Here is a 23,013-nt window from a genome sequence, read left to right as displayed (position 1 = left end):
GCCAGTCTTCTCGAGCAAAGCACCAGGCGGGATGTGTGCGTGGGATGAGGCACCAGACCGGAGAGGAGGAGGTTCAGTCGACCCCCGCCCTCCTACAAGACGTGTGAGATGTACTTCATCAGAGTGACGTGGGTGAAGTCTTACTTACGGCTGACGAAGTTACACGCGCCAGACCACATCCACTGCCGCAGAAACGCTATGATCATGTCAGGACGGAAGTGCGAATGCGAGGTAAGGTAGAGTAGCAGATGACGCTTCTGGCCACAGACCAGAGACACAACAGCGGAAGAAGAGAAGAAGAAGAAGACGAAGAAGAAGAAGAACAAGAGGTTTCTACACATCCTTTGACAACAGAAGCCTTCACTACGTGCATAACATGTTTGTAGTGACTTGGGTCAGGGATGAGAGGTGAGTATGTGACCCACGTGAGGCAGAGTTCCCGAGGTGGTGAACGTCAGTGACGATCCTTAACTTCACTCCTGACATTTGATGTCATAAAACAGTTCGCTTGTTAAGGCGCCAGTCTCAAATACGATCGAATTGATTACGTCACCCTGACGTCATCAACATACTGGTAAAAAGAAAGAAAAAAAGCATCAGGCTGATATGTTACGGGTGCGGGCGGGAGGCGGCGCTGGGGGTAGATTCTGAAGTTGTGAGAGTAAGTCGGTATGTAAGTCTGGGGTGGGTTGTACGGCACAGCTAGGCTGCACGGCGCATAGTCCAGCTCTGAGGCTGAGATATAGGTCGACAGATAGATAGATATATAGATAGTTAGATAGATAGAGAGATAGGCAGTGTATAACTTCTGTTCATATAACATATAACACACTGCACCGCAGCTGGCTGCAGCCAGTGTTTGAATGTCACGAGAACCGACCTGTGAGTGTGTCTTGTTAATGGTGGAGGGTAGTGAGGGCGTGTCCTGGGTGGTGGAGGGTAGTGAGGGCGTGTCCTGGGTGGTGGAGGGTAGTGAGGGTGTGTCCTGGGTGGTGGAGGGTAGTGAGGGTGTGTCCAGGGTGGTGGAGGGTAGTGAGGGTGTGTCCTGGGTGTTGGAGGGTAGTGAGGGCGTGTCCTGGGTGTTGGAGGGTAGTGAGGGTGTGTCCTGGGTGTTGGAGGGTAGTGAGGGTGTGTCCTGGGTGGTGGAGGGTAGTGAGGGCGTGTCCTGGGTGGTGGAGAGTAGTGAGGGCGTGTCCTGGGTGGTGGAGGGTAGTGAGGGTGTGTCCAGGGTGGTGGAGGGTAGTGAGGGTGTGTCCTGGGTGTTGGAGGGTAGTGAGGGCGTGTCCTGGGTGTTGGAGGGTAGTGAGGGTGTGTCCTGGGTGGTGGAGGGTAGTGAGGGTGTGTCCTGGGTGGTGGAGGGTAGTGAGGGCGTGTCCTGGGTGGTGGAGAGTAGTGAGGGTGTGTCCTGGGTGGTGGAGGGTAGTGAGGGCGTGTCCTGGGTGTTGGAGGGTAGTGAGGGTGTGTCCTGGGTGGTGGAGGGTAGTGAGGGCGTGTCCTGGGTGGTGGAGGGTAGTGAGGGCTTTTTTTTTCCTCTCTCTCTGCTAGCACCCAGCTCCACCCCAACACCCATGCTACCAGTTCGCTACGCTACAGAATGGATGATGTTAATCAAGTTTTTCCCAGACAGTGTAAACTGATTGGGAGTTAATGGATGAGGGAGGGGGGGGGGTCCCCCTAGCAGTGGATCCCCCAGCTCAGGCGATGAAAATATTTTGGCGTCTCCCTTGTTATATATTCATAGTTCTGTCGCACCACACGTCTTGCTTGGGGGGTGATGTGTGCGGCCGTGGGGGAAGATGCTGTGTGGGGACGACTGGGAAGGGGGTTGAGAGGTACGTCAAACTTGTCCTGGAAGACCGTGTTCACATTTCTCAGAAAATATCGACAACGCCTCAGGAAGTAACCAGTAACTCTATATATAACTACCTGACCGCCGCCGCAGGAGTTATGGTGGTCATCTGCTGCACTGTAGCAATAATTCGAGTATCACAACATACATGACTTGCTCAAGAAGTCTGGTAGTATTTCGTCTTCATATTAACATAAAGTTGGTGATGATCTGCTGCTAACATGTCCCTCTCCTGTCTCTGCGTACGATCCATAACAGGAATAGTTCAGTCTCGTGTTATCAGAGTTGGTTTGTTGGTTTATTTCGAGATTTGTTTTATACGGCAATATCTTTTGTCGCAGTTGCCAGGAGAAGCATGTGTGTAGCCCTGACGCAGGCTAGGTCGACCCTGGTCTTTGATATCTGAGCTCTGATTGAAAATGAATCCTAGAGGGGAGACGGTGAAGTCTGGCGGGGGGAGACGGTGAAACCTGGCGGGGGTGGAGACGGTGAAGCCTGGGGAGTGGGTGGAGACGGTGAAGCCTGGGGGGTGGGTGGAGACGGTGAAGTCTAGGAGGGAGACGGTGATATACATCTTGACGATGGAAAGTCTGCGGCTGTCAGAGTTGTAAGGCAAACGTTGCCGCTGTCTGGCTGGCTGGAGGAAAGATAGATACAGTGGCATGTTGCAGTGGGGTCACGAAATCCCTGCTGGGTGATGCTGTGGCCCTCCACGCGACCATATCTCTGAACGTACGTCGGCGGAGTATCAACTGAGCCTGTCAGCCTCGCCTCCCTGAATCCCTCGCTCATAAAGCATTGAATGATTGGGTTTAATGCAGTCGACCTCAGAGTACGATAGTCTTATGATCATGGCTCGCAAGGTAACCACTCATATCCTTCCCTCAACATCACCCCCAGAAGCTGGGACCATCGCGAGGGTCGTCTGGTATTCCTGGCCGATGCAATGTTCGATGGCTGATCCCTGCCAGTATGGCTGATCCCTGCCAGTATGGCTGATCCCTGCCTGTATGGCTGATCCCTGCCTGTATGGCTGATCTCTGCCAGTATAGCTGATCCCCTTCCAGTATGGCTGATCCCTGCCAGTATGGCTGATCTCTGCCAGTATAGCTGATCCCCTGCCAGTATGGCTGATCCTTGCCAGTATGGCTGATCCCTGCCAGTATAGATGAATTAAAGAATCTAATTCTTAACACTTCCTTCTCAAAATCATCTTTAACAAATATATTGATGGTTTTTCTGATGTACCATAAGGAAGGAAGCGACTGTAGTAATAGATGGACTGGTACCATTAATGACGTCATCCTGGCAAACGTGATATAGTTTGAAGATAAGACACGTTTGCCTTGTGATAAGTTTCGCGTCCGGTTGTAAGAAGCTGCCTCGAGGAACCCTACCATCAAAGTCTGATTCACAGATATATAAAGAGTCTTCCCTTGGCTCAACTACAGTTTACAAACCATTAAGTAGGAATCGCCAGTGCATCGGATATCGGTCTGGGCGTATCGGTATTTTTATATCAGGATATGGCACACTCATAACCGCTGGTCTTGCTCCTGCTTTCAGCAGGGTAGGAACCCTGCTGGCCTCGTTAACTGCTCACACTGGAGTCAGAAGGACTGATGCACCAGAGAGTATCTCTGTAGATGGTGGGGAGGGGAAACAGAAAATATTAAATCTGGTACATAACACGGGAAACGTGGTCCTGTAGTGCATGGATATGACCAAGTGGTTCATGGGAACGTAAAATGATCAGAGAAACACCAGACTCAAAGAGGAGATACGGTCGTGTGAACTACACACAACTACCTAATCTCTCCGGGAATGTAAACTACGATATGAAGCTCCATCGTCAGCTTACTGAAATGTGTTATGGAAGGTTCTGCTGGAGCATTAGCGAGGGTGCACGGGAGGGGGGGCTCACCTTGAGGGGGGTGGAGAAGGGAACTCACCTTGACGTGGGTGGAGAGGGGAACTCACCTTGACGGGGGTGGAGAAGGGGAACTCACCTTGACGGGGGTGGAGAGGGGAACTCACCTTGACGGGGGTGGAGAAGGGGAACTCACCTTGACGGGGATGCATATGAGGATGAGGAGGAGGTCAGCGCTGGCCAGGGAGGCCAGGAAGACGTTGGTGGTGGTCTTGAGGCGTCTGTAGCGACAGATGGTGAAGATGATGAGGGCGTTACCCAGTACCCCAACCACGTAAGTTACGGCGTACACCACCAGGGGCGGCGCCAGCTGGCTCCAGAAGAACGTCTCCAGCGCCGCCTCGTACGGGTAATCATACTCTGACTCGTTCACAGTTCCGTTCTTTAGCGACTCGTCCAGCAAGACGTTCTCGCCGATGGGGTCGTACTCAAACCCGGTCATATTGAGATGTTGGTGCGTCCATCTGTTGTTGCTGGCTGTGTGGGGGTTACTCCAGGTGGAGTTCCAGGCTGTGGTCGTCCAGACCTCAGGGGTGGAGGTGCTGGACTCCACCACAACACCCTCATAGGAGACTTCAACTGCTGGCGTACCTACAGTCGACATTTTTTTTTTATTTCCACGTTAAGTCCTCCGAAACCAGTCAGTTTGCAACGCTGACACTATACAGTTCACAACGGTGGCACTATGCAGGCCACAATGTTGGCACTATGCAGGCCACAATGTTGGCACTATGCAGGCCACAACGGTGGCACTATGCAGGCCACAATGTTGGCACTATGCAGGCCACAATGTTGGCACTATGCAGGCCACAACGGTGGCACTATGCAGGCCACAATGTTGGCACTATGCAGGCCACAATGTTGGCACTATGCAGGCCACAACGGTGGCACTATGCAGGCCACAATGTTGGCACTATGCAGGCCACAACGGTGGCACTATGCAGGCCACAACGGTGGCACTATGCAGGCCACAATGTTGGCACTATGCAGGCCACAATGTTGGCACTATGCAGGCCACAACGGTGGCACTATGCAGGCCACAACGGTGGCACTATGCAGGCCACAACGTTGGCACTATGCAGGCCACAATGGTGGCACTATGCAGGCCACAACGTTGGCACTATGCAGGCCACAACGGTGGCACTATGCAGTTAACTTCTACTACGCGAGAGGGAAGCACCATGGTTCACATTGAACAGTTCACTTGTGGCTTATATTCTACACTGTAGCGATGATGGAGGACTTAGTTGGTGTAAAGGTCAGCCGTTCCACTGGCTTACACGTCTAACTTCCACACAGGAAACTTGTGTCGTGTGAGAACCTTGAGGTGGCTCCCTCTGGTGTTGTGTCTTGGGCAGAGAAGCATCTCACGCTTTTTCAGGTGGAGTTCGTCTGAAATGTGAAGAGAAAATGTGTTATTACTTCTATCATGCCTCTGGCTCATAATTAATGATATGTTAAAGATACAGATATATAAATGTATTACTGTTTCTCTGTAGAGTTGACTAGAAGACACAACACAAACAGACAAGGTCAGGTTGCTCCTGCAGACGAGGTACGTACTGAAGACATGAGTCAGTACCTGCTGTAGTGTACGGGTGAGGGAGTTGTACACTCGCGGGATCCCATCCCTTAAATCTTCGAAACTATCTTAAAACTTTTTAAGTTTCTTTATGTCGTCCACATTCATTTTCTTAACTCAGTTTCTTCCGTCTGTCTACCACTGTTATAGTATTATAAAAGTATATCTTCACATCTCTTTATAACAATGTTCTCAATTAATTTCATGTTATGATTTCTGATGGTTCTATCCTTGCCTCATTCGAGTAAGTATTCAGTGTCTACGTCATATTGGTTTAAAAACTTAGTTGTGATCAGCTCGCACCTTATTCTTCCATCTTCCATGTTAGACAAATTTAAATTCTCTGACGTGTGTGTGTGTGTGTGTGTGTGTGTGTGTGTGTATGGGGGGGATTATTACTAGGAAGTAGTCAACTTGGTCAGTCAAAGAGAATTTCAACAGTGCGTCAACAATTCCGTTTCCAACACATCAAATGATAACAAGACATCTACTGAGCAACTGTTGTTACCCACAACACTTATCAAGAACTTTCCGTGTAGAGGGAAGGAGGCAACCGCTATGGTTATACTGCTGAATATTGATGGTTTTATGAACACATATGTGTACGTCATGGGAAAAATATTTACCAATATTTCTAAAGATCATTGAACACATCCATTCATGCTCCAAAAAAATGCTGGTATGCGGAGTTATGTTGGTGGATGATGTGACACGTTTCAGGAGGTGTACTGCTACACCAGCTGTAGCAACAAAAACCCTGGTTATAACAACTGCAGCAGATGTAGTAACAATTTGACCGGCAGAAGCTGAAACAAATGCAGCAGCAGCAAGTAGTCGTACAGTCAATAATATCAGCTTCATCATTGACAGCGGCATAAAGAGAACGTACAGGTACAGCAGCAGCTGCAGCACCGTTCATAACAGCAGCAGCAGCAGCAGCAGCGGTGGATGTATCAGCAACAGCGTAACAGCATCTTCAGGAGCTGCCGCCGCTGCTGCTGTGATACAGAGAGGATGGTGTGACCGGCAACACCTCGGGGCTGCCAGATCAACCTGAAGGCGCGCATGTTGGTTGTGGGTGGACATGACCCGCCTTGTGACGAACACGTCATAGCCTGGCGTAACGTGACGTGACGTGACGCGAAATTATTGCCTGAGATGCCAGGGACACTGGGGGGTCTTCATGATGTAATGCTGGGGACTGGAGGTCGACTTTGAGGTCTGGGTCACATCGGAGTCTGGATGATGAACGAAGCTCCCAGTGTGAACTTGAGCTGGGGTGCTTTACAGTCAGGCAGGACCCCGGTGCTGGTCACGTCACCTTCCTAACAGACCAGACAGTCCAGCTCTCTAATCAAAACCTTCACCACAAGTCTTAGTGTTCCCCACCAACCATTCTCTCCCGCAGTGTGGCCTTTCTGTACCGAACAACTGAGAACAGTTTGTATGTACAATCTGGCGTTGATGAATGGGGGCTGGGGGAGCGCACGACCCAGGGAGGGATGGCAAAGGACCCAAGGACCCGCAGTGTGTGGGCGGCGGATGGTGACGTCCTGCCCGCCAGCGTCCTACACGACCCACACATTACCGCCTCCGACACACCGTCGCCCGACCGACGCCTGACGCGGTGAAGGACGCACGTCATCGTACTCAGACATGTGTGTGTGCGCGCGCACGTGTGTGTGTGTGTGTGTGTGTGTGTGTGTGCGGTCAGGGAAGTGAGGAAAAAAAATAACATAAGACTAACTTTTGGTGGTGTGAGACGAGACGGATGACTGAGCTGGTAATGAGCTGGTTGCGTTGCCACCAGCTCCTCCTCCTCCTCCTCCTCGGCTCCACCCAACAGTAGTGTGAAAAGTGTCGTTGAAACATAATCAGGTCACACATGGTAACCCCATGACGGCCACACACACACACACACACACACACACGAGGCTGCAGTGCCTCTCCCTCGCCAGGGGTGAACTAATACTGCAGTGGCTGACAACTGTAGCGACCATTTCACGTGTTCACCAAGCACATTCCCACTGTGGGGGTGACGTGTGTGGCGAAAACCCCATCACAGAGGATCTGTGTCCCCCCCCATTCAAGGCAGATTGTGTCCCCCCATCCAAGGCAGTTTGTGTACCCCCATCCAAGGCAGATTGTGTTCCCCCATCCAAGGCAGGTTGTGTCCCCCATCCAAGGCAGGTTGTGCCCCCATGCAGGGCTGGTTGTACCCTAACAGCTAACTGCCCCATGTTCATGGTGGTGGAGATTGACCTGTGTCATTCATAATACTATTCGCATCAATCATTTTCTCCTTTTCCTCTAGTTAACTTTAGGTTTAGACTCAATCTGTAATTCAAGATCAATTTTAATAACTAATGTTTCTTGAAGATTTCTGGAGATCTGTAAATTTCAACTTTTCCAATATTGACAACAGATGTTGAAACAGGCGACATTAGATGTGAAGTTTTGTGTTAACTCTCACGGTGCACAACGGTGACCTGATTTACTTCATCAAGTTTTGATAAAGTGGTCATCTTTATTAATCCATTTATCGTAAATCTTTGTGAAATATGATTATAAATCTTTCCCTCATTAGAACAAGCTGTTCGTGCCTTCCTCCTAAATAGATTTGCATAATCCTGGCTCACTGGAGCTGTGGTTAGTGTGGCCTGAGTGTGTTGTGGAGGTGGGTATCTTGTGCAGGTAGGTACCTTGTGTAGGTGGATACTAGGTGTAGGTGGGTACCTAGTGTAGGTGGGTTCCTAGTGTACCTGCCCATCTGCACTGTACGGGGAGATTAGAACTCTAACTCCATGGGCATGTGCTAGCGAGCACCACTCACGCAGGAATATTGATTTAAGAATAAAGAATTGCTTGAGAGACATGTTGACGAGCGGTATATGTAGGGGGTAGAGAGTGTGTGTCTGTGGACGTCAACCTACAAAAACCTGAGGTAGAAAGAATCGACTGTCACCTGGGTCAAGGAGTTGGAATCGACAACCACTGTAGTGCTGGCTCATTGCAACGCTGGCACTAATCGTCCCAAGCGTTCGTACCTCCCTAGTGGTGTGTGTGTGTGTGTGTGTGTGTGTGTGTGTGTTGTTGTTGTTGTTGTTGCTCTGTGCACTATGGTACCAGTTACCTTCCTGCTAGGATGGTCAGTGGAGTGTTATGAGCCTATCATGCACCAGGACGATGGTCAGCTTTAGCTTATCAACCACTCATGGTGGCTCAACTCGTCTCGTGGATGCTTCACTGGTCACTCGCCAGGTGCCTCTGGCGAGCGATCGTGTGGCAACACCGGAGGCAACAACCTCTACAGAACACATTGCTGGGTGGCGTGGCCAGCACGGGGGAGCAAGGGACCTCGCCAGGCAACAGCCTCTCCACGGCACTTGTCGTAAGGAGGTGCTCAGGTAATCTCTCCAGCTCTTGAACAAATGACAGATAGGGAGGGAGGCGGTCATAAGGACCGTACAAGGACACGGTGTTGCTGGGATCCATCCGTTATCTTCCTGTAGAGGATATCTTATGGTGGAGAACACGTCACCTATCGTATCTTGCAGAAACGTTGTGGTTACCACACACTTCCATAGTCAGAGAGACTATCTCACATTAACCATCAGTGCAGAAGAGGAACAGTTGGTTAAGAGTTTGATTACCACATGAAGTAACCAATTACGCCAGAGGTCAGGCAGAAGTACCTCACTCAAGTGGAGGGAGGACAAGCTATCTTGCCTAGAGTAATGGAGGACGAGGCTGACATTACTGTAATTATGGAAGCCATGTTGCTTTACGCTCATTCAAAGATTAATTACCTTGCGACCAAGTGGGTCCGGTACAGACCCACAGGTTGTACAAGGACCTGGTGAACCCTCCACTGTGCTCTGGAGATCACCTGGGACTAGGTTCCCCCCCCGTCATTTCTCTAGAACAACTCAGATAATAAACAGGTCCTCTACAGAGTCGTACCGTCTCCCCAGAGAAAGTGGAAGTCTGGTTTTCGATGCACCAGAGTTTTCTTATAACTACGTAGGCTCAACATTGTTCTAGTATCTGCAGGTTGAGCAGAGGTGCGCAAGTTGAACGGTGATACACGTTCACTTCGTAGGTCTCTCAGTAATGTTCTACACTCTGGAGTCCTTCACAGAGGGTTGTCACCAGCAGTGTTCCTCAGGGATCTCTCCAGCCTCACTGACACTCCTATTTGCTTGGAATTATTCTCCATTAACAGTGAGCATAGGGGAAGACAACAATGAGTCTGACGTCAACGTTAAGGACCATGGCTCTCCTAGTGAGCCTGCAGCTGTAAAGGAACCTTGTCTAAGTCGCCACAAGAACACAAAGTCACACTCGCACAGTCGACACATCAGCGTCAGAGTCATCCAGGAGCCGCAGGGATGTCCTGGTATGACAACGACCAAAACAAGCCAAGCTTAACCCGCAGCTGTGGCCAGCCAGGGTGACCAGAGCACCCAGGTCCATGCCTCCCCCACCAGGGTGACCAGAGCACCCTTGTTCATACCTCCCCCACCAGAGTGACCAGAACACCATGGTGCAAGACCCAACTCTAGCACGGCTCTCCCCCAGCCGAGCTTCAAGCATGGGTAAAATCCTCCCTTTCTCCCCAGACTCATTCTCCCCACAGTGAACGTGGAGACATTAAGGGCCATGAACAACCCGGCCACACGCCGAGCTCTGTAAGTGTCAAGGAAACGTTTTACGGTGAATTTTGCCTCTCTCACCGGGGCATTAAGCGGTGGTTAAGACTGGTCGGCCCGGGGTCTCTTGCCAGAGTCTAGGAGAGATGAGATTAGTCTTGCCAGGTAATGTATGGCGCAGCACGGGCGAGGCCGGATCCTGTGTGTTGACTTCCCTCTCACCACCATCAAGGCCAGACTCCTTATTCACCTTAATGAAAGATCCGTAACGCATCGTAGACCCTTGAACACCACGGTATGATCCTTGGGGTAGTCATCATGCTCAAGGGTTGTACCTACGCGTTCAAGGGTCGTAACGACGTGTTCAAGGGTCGTACCTTCGTGCTCAAGGGTCGTACCTTCGTGCTCAAGGGGTAAAGTATAAATTAACTGAAAGCTAGTCAATCTAGCCAAAACATATGTAATCCAACCAGATAAAATGGGATTTCGTCGGATGATCTGCAGCCCAGATGAGAATGAAGTAATCCAGCAGAATGAGAAATAATTAAAATAAATAAACGCAAATCTCTGGAGAAGGTAATCTGGCTTGAAGCTCAGAGAAATGTAATCTTCCAGAAATAAAAAGTAACTTGCCATAAAAGTACTTAACGTTTCTCCAGTTACTACAGTTGTCTACAATGTACCGAACACAGGTGAGAGGGACGCAGGATATTTGTAACATTCTTCTCAACATCATTTGGGAACTTATCTGACCGTGTCTGAGTTGTCTCATTTTTAACTTAATACAGAGATAAACATAACGATTAATGGCTTGTTACGTTGATAACTCTTCCTGTCTCAATATACATACTTATCCTCAACAGATTTAAGCTTTCACTCAGCTAAGCTAAGATACAGTATACTTAACATACCGTCGCCTAACGAGTAGAATATAAGTATATTCTACACTCTACAGGGTATACAGTATACATAAAACTTGGTTCACCAAGCCAGAGTAAACCATCGTATGTAGAGCCAATAGAACAGCAACAGGAAAGCTGACAGATGCGGAACTAACAGATGAGAGAGACAGAGACGAGCCAGGCGACGAGTATGATGTAAAGTATGATGGGTATGTTTAGCATGCGGTCCTGGTGTGTCTGGGGCCTGGTGTGCAGGTTGGTGGTGGCATGTAGTCTATCAGAGGTTGACAATGTTTACATATCTTTAGGCCAGGCTTCACCTGTGTGTGTACAGTCCGTCCATGTTGGGCAGGTGGAGGAAAGGATGGCAGGGGCCTTACCCTGCCATCATTACCGTGGAAGGGTGGCAGGGGTTCCCTGCCAACGCTGCACTACATGTAATTCATTATTGATTTTTGTTTTTAAGGATGCAGAGTCACACAGGCTCCTGTTAAATTTACATGATATCAAGTGATCTTATGGCCAGGACCCGTGGCCACCAGTAGCTTCATGGCCAGCACCAGGGGCCACCCTTACCAACATGGCCACCAGCAGTCATCTCTATCACTATCAAGATACCAAATAATTGTGGCCAAGAACACGAACATGGCCGTCCCCTGTGGCCAAGATCGTCCACCATGAGGAGGATGTGAGGCCAGGAAGCCAACACGGGGAGGTAAGCAAGGCACCTGCAGGTGAGTAATTGGCTGGCTGGAGGCGAGAGTAATTAGTGACGGCTGCCTCACCAGAGGATCTGGCTCGCAGCCACAAGGCAAACATCAGGAATGAACGCCAACCTTCACTTGAGGCGAGGGTGATGCATGGATGTCACAGTCTCTCTCTCTCTCTCTCTCTCTCTCTCTCTCTTTCACACACACACACACACACACACACACACACACACACACGGCGGGTGACACTAACGGCACACCGGAACACTACAAACATTACCATACTCCATCACACCCAGACAACCTGTTCAGTATCTTACATTAAGAAGTTCCTGCTCATCACGCAGGGTTTGATGGTCCACCATCATGTATTGTCATTTCTGTGGTACAACTGAGTCACCGCTATGCACGTAGTGGAACCATTTGAGGATACCAGATAATGTCGACACTTCTTCACTACGGTCTTTTCAAGAGTCGAAATGCTCCTGGAATTATTGATGAACGAATGAACATAGAACAAGGTTTATGTGTCTTACAAGATGCGTCTGATGATATACACAAGCACGAGATAACGTGAGGCTCATTAAGCCAGGCAGTGAGTGTCAGGTCCCCGGACATGGACACCACTGGGGAATCTCGTACAGAGCTACGTACAAGTTCTCGGCTGGCGCAGTGTGTCACAGCTCTGGGTCTTTACCCCAGCTGAAGTTGATACCCAACTATTTACCAACCAGAGGAAGGAAGAACAGCTGGGTGAACTGCGCACCACCGTCTGGCTACGTCAGGGATCGAACCCAGACCAGTGGTTTACAAGTCATCGTCGCTGACCACCCAGACAGCGAGGCCCCTGGCACACAGAGTGATCTCTTTAGTTGTCTAAACGTAACTTCAATTTAGTTTTGATAGTCGTGTGTGTGTGTGTGTGTGTGTGTGTGTGTGTGTGTGTGTGTGTTTACATATCATCAGATGTTGGAGCTGTGGCCTCTCAGTTTGCCTGGGGGGGGGGGGGGGACGTACTACGCTAAAGGTAAATGATTGTTGGTCAACATTCAGTCTTGGGGGCCAGTAATCACTGTCTCACAGGTAAGGACAACACGCACACATAATGTTACTTCGTCGCTTAGATCTTTGCTTCTAAAACAACTTAATCTTTGATTCTGAAGGTTTCTCCGTCCTGCGTCACAAGATACAGGCTTTGGTGAGGAGCTGTAGTTATGTACTATTGCTTATTTATGGATGGATGTATTGTCAAGCAGCTTCCGTCTGACTTCCATCTCTCAATGGAAGGTCATCAACTCGCTACAAAAATATTCCTGCCCGAAAGATCGTCCTGTATACTGCAACCCTCTCGACCATACTTGAGTGGAAGTACGCAGTCTGAGAGGCTATAGAGAGGGGAGGAGATCTACCTTCCCGTGCTGGTGCGGGAGGCAGCGCTGAGGACAACATCCACCTCATCTGTTGTGGGAGGCGGAGTCAGCAGGAAGGTGAGGCCTTGGTCAACACGGGGTCGAATACTGATTCATCCAGACGACTGGCTGAGGACAGAACTGAGGAGGAGGTGGAGGAGGAGCTGATGATGATGGCGATGATGAAGCACAAGAACGGAGGAAGTTTCAGAAAAAGGTGGAGTTATTAATGGTGACGATGTAGGAAAAAGACAAGACAAAGAGAGAGAAACACATAGTGTCGCCTTCTGCTGTCCAAACAATAAACACATCTCTGACACCCGCGTCGTCTTCGTCCTCCTCCTCTGCAGAAAATGACCGAAGCTGAAATTTTGTTTCATGCGTGAGTGATTCGCTGGGCGTCTCTTCCTCCCTACTGTGTAAATAAACTTTCCGTTTTAATCCGTTTAACTCGCGTATCAACTTGCCTCACTCCGTATCACTCACAATTTTGCTAGAATTCTCTGCGTTTACAATTCCTAATTTCACTGTTCCTTTTCCCCTCGTCCTATAAACAAGTCTGAGATCAGCCTCCCGTATATAGACGCTGTCCGGCAATAAGCAAGTCTACCTATTCTTTTTCCAGGCTCTCATTTCCTCCAGCGGCCAAGAGCCTACCCTGTGGCACGTCTTTTTTTTGAGGCTGCCCAACCTTTCTTTTCATGGGAAGTTTCTTGATTAAAAAGGTCCGTCACCAGATGCTCTTTGTTCCAATGGCTCCCCAGCCCAATATTTCCCACCAAATACTCAACGTTTCATCTTATTCCTCGGCAAATATTCTGTTTCTTCAAGTCCTTCGATGAGTAATCACTGAACGTGGCAGATCCTGCATGAAATACCCTGTCTTTTAAGGGACGCGACACAACACGCACCAAGTCATAGCGTCTCTGTCCCTGGCTTACGACACATCAACAACAGTCATGTTTCCTGGTGTTTGCGTCTGATGTATTCAACGAACTAGTCCATTTTGTTTCGTCACATAACTTATCTTCACAGATCTCTCTGCCAACGTCTTCCCTAGTCATTTTATTTTCTTGTACAACATCCATCAACTATGCCTTCTAAGACTAAAGATAACAATCATCCAGATCATGAGTAACGAAATCATCTTAAGATTCTGTGGTTTAGCTTAAAAGGTGGGTAGTTCTTGTCCCTACCCACAGTCCCTACCCTCAGTCCTGGCCCTCAGACCTGGCCCGCAGTCATGGCCTTCCTCTCTGACCCTCCCTAACCAGCTTTCTGCCCTGGCCCACTCATCCCACACACTCATTCACCAGCAGATAACTCCTCCCTCACTCCCTGATGGCTTGAGTTTTCCTTTATAGTTCCAGAAATATTTCATTCAACTTTTGTTTCAAAAACCACAACAGATTCTCTGTGGATCTTCCTCTTTAATCCCCACCAGAGGCGACGGTAAGGTCGAGTCTATATTTCATTCATGATTTTCCTTTTAGTTCACTTAGTCGTCTGCAACTCATGAAGGCACTGTTATATAAGATGGAAATATTGTTACAGAAGAAGAAGAAGAAGAAGAAGAAGAAGAAGAAGGGGAAGAAGAAGAAGAAGAAGGGGAAGAAGAAGAAGAAGAAGGGGAAGAAGAAGAGGAGTAAGATGAAGGGGAAGAAGAAAAAAAGGAGAAGGAGGAGGAAGATGGGAAGTATTAAAGTGCCAGCCGCCGTCTGGGAGGAAAAGCTAATATTGTGAGGTTGTGAGGAGGACCTCCAGCCTTCGCGCCGCAATGGCCACTAAGCGGCTCGCCGACGGCGGCTGTTCTAGCCTCGCCCCTCACCCCCAGCCTCCCTCTTGCTACTCTAACTCCACCCAGGCCTCACTCAGGGCCCTGCCCCACCACCACTCACACCTCATCTCAGAAACTGCCTCACCACCCTGGCCGTGGTCACCCTGGGGCCTGCCTCACCACCCTGGCCGTGGTCACCCTGGGGCCTGCCTCACCACCCTGGCCGTGGTCACCCTGGGGCCTGCCTCACCACCCTGACCGTGCTCACCCTGGGGCCTGCCTCACCACCCTGGCCACACCCTGGGGCCTGCCTCACCACCCTGGCCGCACCACTAGCTCCTAACTTCATACATTTGTAACAATAGGAAGACCTGGCCGGCCGGAGGCTTGTTCTGATCTGGCTGGTCACGGCGGGTCTGCCCCACCCGCCCGGTGTTTCCCCACACTCACCACTGGCTTACTGTGATATATATATATATATATATATATATATATATATATATATATATATATATATATATATATATATATAGAGAGAGAGAGAGAGAGAGAGAGAGAGAGCACATATGTACGTCGATATGTATTCGTTCCTGACATGTATCCATAAAGATCTTGTTTACACAGATGGTTAACTCTACCTGCCAGCTGGTCTCCAGAACCGCACCACCAGTTACCTGTCGTTTTAGAGTGACATATGTGCAGTTATTACCTGCCGCTGGGGTTACCAGGCAAACCCCTACACCTACACCTACACCTACAGTATCTTAGTGAATCAAAAATTGTCACCTACTAACTGCTCAAAGTTTATACTTTGATGAACGTCAGATCCATCCCACTTGCCCACTGGAGAGTGTCGCAATTCCGTTAAGAACTAATATTCTTTGCAGTGACCCAATAGGGAATGTTGTGGGTCCGTAAATAATTAATGTTTTCCCACTGGACCACTGGAAAGTGTAGTGGGTCTGTAAACATCTCGGTCTTGTCGTAGTGGTGATCCTACAAGGAGGGTCGGTGTTCATGGTGGCCAGGTCGTGTACCACACACTCTCCGTCTCTCCAGGTCACTGGATCGTATCCTTCAGACATACCCTCGTGCGACTTTCATTATCGTCCCGTAGAACCATCACCTCCCGGTCTGACGCGTCACAACAAACGCCTTCCTACCTCGGGAGGCGGGAGATGGATGTTTGGGTTCTCGAGGATGTTCCTTTAAGATGTGAGTTAGAAGATAACGTTTCTTAGAGGATCAAAATGATCCAAACCTGAATATCGGACATGAAGTAGGTGTTGTTAAGTGCAGGGAGGAGAAGATGCACACCGCCACCCACCACATTACAGGGATCTGGAACAAAAAAGACGATGGGCTTAATCAGGCCAACAGACGGGCCAAATGAGAGAGGGAGAGTGAAGGAGGGAGAGATAGATAGATAGATAGATAGATAGATAGATAGACAGATAGATAGATAGATAGATAGATAGGAGAGAGAGAGAGAGAAAGAGAGAGAGAGAGAGAACTCGCACATACTCTTCCCTTTCTCATGAATGTATTGATAGAGAAGGCCTGGGAAGACTACATCAAAGTGGCCGGAAATTATCATGCAGCCCTTTGGAAACGTCTCTCGCTTCACTTTAGAGACACAAGATATTATCTCGTAGACCCAAGAAAATCCGTGAGAAGCTTTGCGACTGCTCATGATATAACGCTGGAACCACCAGAGGGACTTACTTAAAAAGTCAAGCTCATTAAAGATGTGACTTGGTGGAGTGATGCATCTCCTTCCAACTTGGAGAAAGTCTCAGAAAAGAAAGAGGGAACAGAGGACATCCTGGGAGGGGAGGGAGAGGCTCTGAGTCCGAGAGGTTGCCATAGTGACCCGTCATAAGAACTCCACTGGATATGCAAGGTAGACGCCTGGTCTCATAGTGATGATGGACGTAGTGGTCCGGTTTATTCAGTGGTGGTTGTGGCCACAACAAGGAATGGGAACATTTGTATCGTGCGTTGTGTTAGGCTTGTGAGGCGAAACTGTATTCCTGGTTGTGAGCTGGAAAGGACTATTTGTTTATATGTTTAGTCCGGTACTGTAACTGGTGTGGGGATCAGGACGATAGTCAACACTAAGGGCAACGCATCATGAATCAATCCATAACGAGGACCATCCAGGACTGCACCAAGTACAACGAGGACCATATGAAGTACCAGAGAACACGAGAGCCTGTACATGACTCCGGTGCTGGGGCCTCCTGCTCCCCTAACTGTTTCATGGCTTCCAGAAACTTTAGGGTAAACCGGTAGTTTAATCCATAGTGGGTACAGAGCTTTGATAGTGGGGAGCGACTGGTACCTCTGCAGGTGAAGTTCTCCATAAAGGAGAAACTGGTCCCTCTGCAGACGAAGGTCTTCATTGGGTAGAAGCTGGTCCCTCTGCAAGAGAGGAACCTGGCAAAATTGACGCTAACATAAACATGCTGAGCATAACCACATCCTCCACAGTTTCCTGGAAACCTTACCTGATGAATATCAAAAAGTCTGCTTCCCGGAACTTAAGATTGTTGTGTTGCTGTTGGAACGAATGTTCTTGCTAGCAGGGATTTCATCTGCTGCAGTGTACCAGTGTTGACACCTCACTCTGGTTGTACCAGTGTTGACACCTCACTCTGGTTAACACCTCACTCTGGGTGTACCAGTGTTGACACCTCACTCTGGGTGTACCAGTGTTGACACCTCACTCTGGCCAGCATCAGTTATCAGTATTGGACACTCAGCGAACTAAAGTTCCTGGGTCAATCCTCGTCAACAATTGTTAAACTTTTGATGAAGACATCGACTGTTGCGGAGGCTTGTGTTTTATGGTACGCCCGAGACCACGACCCCTCACTCTTCACCTCTCTCTCTCTCTCTCTCTCTCTCTCTCTCTCTCTCTCTCTCTCTCTCACCAGGTTCGAGAGGCAGTAGTGATGGTAGAGAGGGATGTCTGCCTCAGCCAGTACGGCCGGTCCGGCCCGGCATCGCATGATTACCGTGTTGACAGTTGCTTGTGTTGGGAGGCGGCCAGGCCCACTCCGCACGGCTGGCTTTTTTAGCTTTGGTCGCTGTTGTTCTTGGATTCGCCAGGTCTATGCCTGTCTTATGACGGTCCATGCCTGGCACGGGACACTGTCTTAAGACGGGCGCTTCTCACAGTTGTACCAGTTTTCAGTTTCTGTCCCCGGTCGACATGCATTTTTATTACAATCTTTATCAAGTTTTGTAACAATGTTTATAGCTTAGCTAGCGGTTCTCCTGCTTTCCTTGCGTCACCGCTCCTGGCCACTGGTCCTCCTGGTTTATTGTGACCTCCTGGTGACCAGGTAGCTGTGCGCTTCACACTTTTGTTTTTCACTGATCTCATCACAGCCAAGAATGATTCCCCTGACGTGCTAAGGCTTCAAGGGGATTACGTCGCGTTTCGTCGCTATCAGACACCTTCCTCTGCTCCTTGAAGCCAAGCGCGTCATTTTCTCCCATCAAACGACTTGCGTCATCACTTCAACATTAAGTACCCATGATATAAGGTCGGGTAGTTGATTGGACGCCGACCATGTGGCAATATTGTCAAGGTTTTGTGTTTAGGGAAGCCCTGGTGTTTACCTTAAGCAAGCGTCGAGGGCCGAGCACCTGGGGACAATGGGCTTTATAAGTGGATCCTTAAAGAACCCACAGTTTATGGCGGACGTCAGCGACCAGACACGATCGTTTGCTTCACCGCACTCCACCCCTAGATACCCTCTTGGTCGCCCTAAACACCCCTCTGGTCGCACGAGACACACACACACCTCTCTGCTCACCCCGGACACCCTGGTTGTCACCCTATACAAACCTGTGGTCTCTGGGCTTGTGCTGTGTGTGTGTGTGTGTGAGGGTAGTGCCTCAGTATACATGAGCAAGGTACAGTCACCATCATAAGGACAGCGTAATTAAAGTAGAAGATGCAGAAAGAGTCGTCCTCCCTGTGCCTGGAACCTGGCCAACGCAGCTCACACGATGATAATCGTCACCTGGAGGACTCGCCAGGAAGTCATTACCCAGCAACACGTCCGCCAGACAAAAGCAACGCTTCACAGGAACAAAAAACAGTCGTGTATAATTTTTGACACAACAGAGAAGTGTAGAGCTGGGGTGTAGCGCTGTATGAGGAAATGTACACTGTAGTCTGCAGCTGGTGAAGGCTACACCCATGGCAATATGGAAGTATATGGTACTTCTCAGGTAAATGTATATAGATATAGATTATTGATAATCTTGAAGATGAAGTGTACTGAAACCATCATCAATTTTAGACCAACTTCATCATTATTCCTCAAGAGAAGTTTATTTTGCCAGTAGATGTTGTTCCTGTGCATCCTGGCCAGGAAGCCTTTGACAAAGTTACTCAAGTTAAACAGAGTATTTTCTTCCCAAAGTTCTTCTTCTTTCAGTCACGTGTTTCTATGGCGTCATAGTGTGAAGCGTCATAGTGTGAGGCGTCGTGGCGTGAGACGTCGTGATCTGTGGCGTCGTGATCGAACATATCATTCTCGGATTTTTTTTATCAATAAGGTTACGATTTCGAGATACCTGCTCCTCACTGGCCTGTTAAATTTCGAAGACTATCTCAGATAACCCAGTTTCACTGGCGTGTTACCTCCATATAGATGACTCAGATGCCTCACTATCGTCCGTCTGTTATCGCTATAGAGATACTCGAGATAACAGAGATACAGGAGGGAGGCTTGGCAAGCATCACTGGTCATACCCTGGCGGCCAGACCTCCAAACATTTGGATGTTTAGCGAGAAAACAAACATTGCGAGGGAGGCCGTTTGTCGGTGGTGACTGTGGGGCCGCCACACGCTCAGCCCCAGGATAACCCCCTCCACCACAGCTTAACACCAGGATAACCCCCTCCACCACAGCTTAACCCCAGGATAACCCCCTCCACCACAGCTTAACCCCAGGATAACCCCCTCCACCACAGCTTAACACCAGGATAACCCCCTCCACCACAGCTTAACCCCAGGATAACCCCCTCCACCACAGCTTAACACCAGGGTGACTCCATCCACCACAGGTCAGTGTTGCTCCCACCTATTTCACTGGTGGTTCCATCGTAGCGTGTGATCACTAACGACAGGTGTGACCCAGACGGTAATAGTGTGTGTGTGTGTGTGTGTGTGTGTGTGTGTGTGTGTGTGTACCAGGTCTTCCTTACCCTGTGCCTTACAGAAGCTACTTCGACACGTCGTTGAGGAGCCTCACGTCGATGACAGATGACTCGATGTTGATACGAAGGAAGACTTTGAAGGTACTTCTTCCATTACAGTCACCCACCTCCCTGAATACCACATACCCCTCCCTGAGTACCACATACACCTCCTTGAGTACCACATACACCTCCCTGAGTACCACATACACCTCCCTGAGTACCACATACACCTCCCTGAGTACCACATACACCTCCCTGAGTACCACATACACCTCCCTGAGTACCACATACACCCCCCTGAGTACCACATACACCTCCTTGAGTACCACATACACCTCCCTGAGTACCACATACACCTCCCTGAGTACCACATACACCTCCCTGAGTACCACATACACCTCCCTAGGCACTACATATATCTTGCTGGGCACCACAGGATCAACCAACGGCCCCTATCAGTCCCGTACATGATCTCTACATGACCTGTGTATGACCTCTACACCAGACCCAAGGTTCCTCCTGACCTGTGGGGGGTGACCCGTCCTACCCCGTGATGATGCACGACGTGAGAGGATCGCTTAACTTACCTTCATCTACTTTAATTACCTTGATAATATTGCACTCTAATTCCTTTACCAATTTTACACTCTAATTAGCTTAATAATATTACACTTTAGTTACCTTAATATCATTATACATCAAGCTACCAGAAGTATACTGGCCAATACATTACAGACTCTCAGCAGACTTGAGCATATAGAGCTATACACACTCACTCACTCACTCACTCACTCACTCTCATGAGTCCAGCTTCCGGGTTCCTGCGTTGTTCAGGTAAGCGTGAGTGTCGTGGTGAGGCAGCTGGCCTGACCTGCACTCTTCCTGAGGAACGAGTCGTTTGTATTACTTGATACAAGTGTTACTTCAGTCACCCCTCGTGTCCAGGGCTGGACGACGCTCCACGAGTGTAGGAGTCCCTCCCCATACAGTGCAGACACACACACACACACACAAACACACACTGCGAGGAAGCAGCGGTCTGGCTCCATCCATGATACCTGCCTTTGTCAGGACATATATCTCACTACTGATCAAGCCAACTGTTACTTCCAGCCATACATTAAAGCTGAGTAACGTATGTGTTAGTCATCTAATATTCTATGCATTTTTTACGAAATCTTAATAGTGACCTTCTGTTTGTCAGAGATGAATTATACATGAAAAGTCATTTTACTTCCTAATGACGTTAATATTAATGAGTTGGTATGTTTACACTGTGTGTGTGTGTGTGTGTGTGTGTGTGTGTGTGTGTGTGTGTGTGTGTGTGTGTATGTGTGTGTGTGTGTGTGTGTGTGTATGTGTGTGTGTGTGTGTGTGTGTGTGTGTGTGTGTACCAGACCGTTGGTAATCCACTCCTACAGTGGAACAACAAACTAACTAACAGCCTCGTATGATGACGTCAAGTGCAGTTAGTATGGCCAAGTAGGATGATAACTAGTCATCATTACACGTATGACAGTCCGCCCCTCGACACCAGCAACACATTAGCGATGGTCGTAATATTAATTGGTACAAATGATCCTTCAACCATTCACACCATCATCAGTCACAGCCACTGAGTAATGCAGGAGCGGAGGTGAGGTCCATCAAGCTGCGTGTTCTGTGTCTGTGTTTTGTTAAACTTTAATTTGGACAATACGACTCAGGTCAAACACCAGGCCAATATACCAAAGAGTCGGTGTTGCTGTGGGTAAGGGCTGTGTCGACATGGTCAAGGGAGACTCTTCCTATGGACGTAAGACTACCCACGTAGTGGAGGGGAAGAAAAGACTCATGTCTGCTTAGCTTTCACGATAAGGGTTGAGGTCGCCAGCGGCATGCCGCAGGGCTAAGTCCTGGGACCATTATTATTCTTGATTGTGTCAGTGACACGCCACATGGAGTGATTCATAACTGAATATATTGTGGATGATACCAGGGTCACGAGGTGGTATAGGGTGAGGAGCTTTGTATCGAATTACGAGGAGACGTAGAGACAGTACAAATCTGGTACAAAACATGGTCGATGAAATTTAACCCAACTAGATGCAATATGATATAGGTGGGAAGAGAGGATCGTTATGAATGTTATCTATCAGTAATAAGGTACAGGAATTTCTGTTTGAGAGGCATCTGGGAATCGACATTGTACCTAATCTGTCTCCAGAGCTGCACCTCAGGAAGATTGTAAAGAAGACAAACTTTCTGTTGACAAACATTACAGCTGACTTCAAGTGTATGGTAAAGGGTGTATCAGCAAAAAGTTCATATCTATTCAGAGAAAATATGAATACATTTCTCAAGTTTGGTTACTACATTTAAAGAAGCACCATGAACTAACAGGAGGATCTAGAGACGGTGGGTAAGAGGTTTGGTTACGGAATAAGACATCTGTGTTACAGTGAGGGTCGTAAACCTGTCCACCATGAGAAAGAGAAGAGCAAGAGGTGACTTGATCACTGCTTTTAAATTTCTAAGCCAGTCTGGTAATTCCGACGATAACGAGGTCTTAAGGACAGAGCAACCCACCAGAGGACATAACATGATCTAGTAAGAGATGTGTTAGAGAAGATGTAGAGCTTTACTGTTTACTGCACATGAGAAGTTAACGTAGGTATATGTGATGAATCTCTCAATAATGACAGTATACGAGAATCTGTATAGCTGTATGACAGAAACTTTAAGAAATGGGATCACACGAGTATAGAACTTCCTCCCCGTACTGTAGTGATAGGTAATTACGAATAAGCAATTATACACACGCTAATGAACGGTCATCTTAGGTCTGTGCCAATATACGCCCGAACATCACATACTCAGATATGTTGACGATATCATGATCAACATCTCTGGGTATGATAATAAAGTTCCCATACCATACTCTGCACATACACATTCTCTCTCCTGCTTTACCGTCAAAGTATCAGTATTGGAGATGTA

General features: G+C 48.6%; 1 protein-coding gene across 5 annotated transcripts in view; it reads right to left on the bottom strand.

The window, feature by feature from the left end:
- The window catches only part of LOC139761473 (QRFP-like peptide receptor), a 193,032-nt gene that overhangs the window by 19,562 nt on the left and 150,457 nt on the right, over positions 1-23,013 (bottom strand). For all 5 annotated transcript variants that reach the window (XM_071685706.1, XM_071685705.1, XM_071685704.1 and 2 more), the window contains exon 2: positions 3,916-5,171. In XM_071685706.1, coding sequence (XP_071541807.1) covers positions 3,916-4,383 — 468 coding nt within the window. In that variant the 5' untranslated portion in view covers positions 4,384-5,171. The remainder of the gene's footprint in view (positions 1-3,915; positions 5,172-23,013) is intronic.

This window comes from Panulirus ornatus, chromosome 40 (genome assembly GCF_036320965.1).
Source record: "Panulirus ornatus isolate Po-2019 chromosome 40, ASM3632096v1, whole genome shotgun sequence".
In the NCBI taxonomy this organism is placed as follows: domain Eukaryota; kingdom Metazoa; phylum Arthropoda; class Malacostraca; order Decapoda; family Palinuridae; genus Panulirus; species Panulirus ornatus.
The sequence above is the reverse complement of the archived record's forward strand: the minus strand, read 5'-3'. Positions and strand labels throughout refer to the sequence as shown.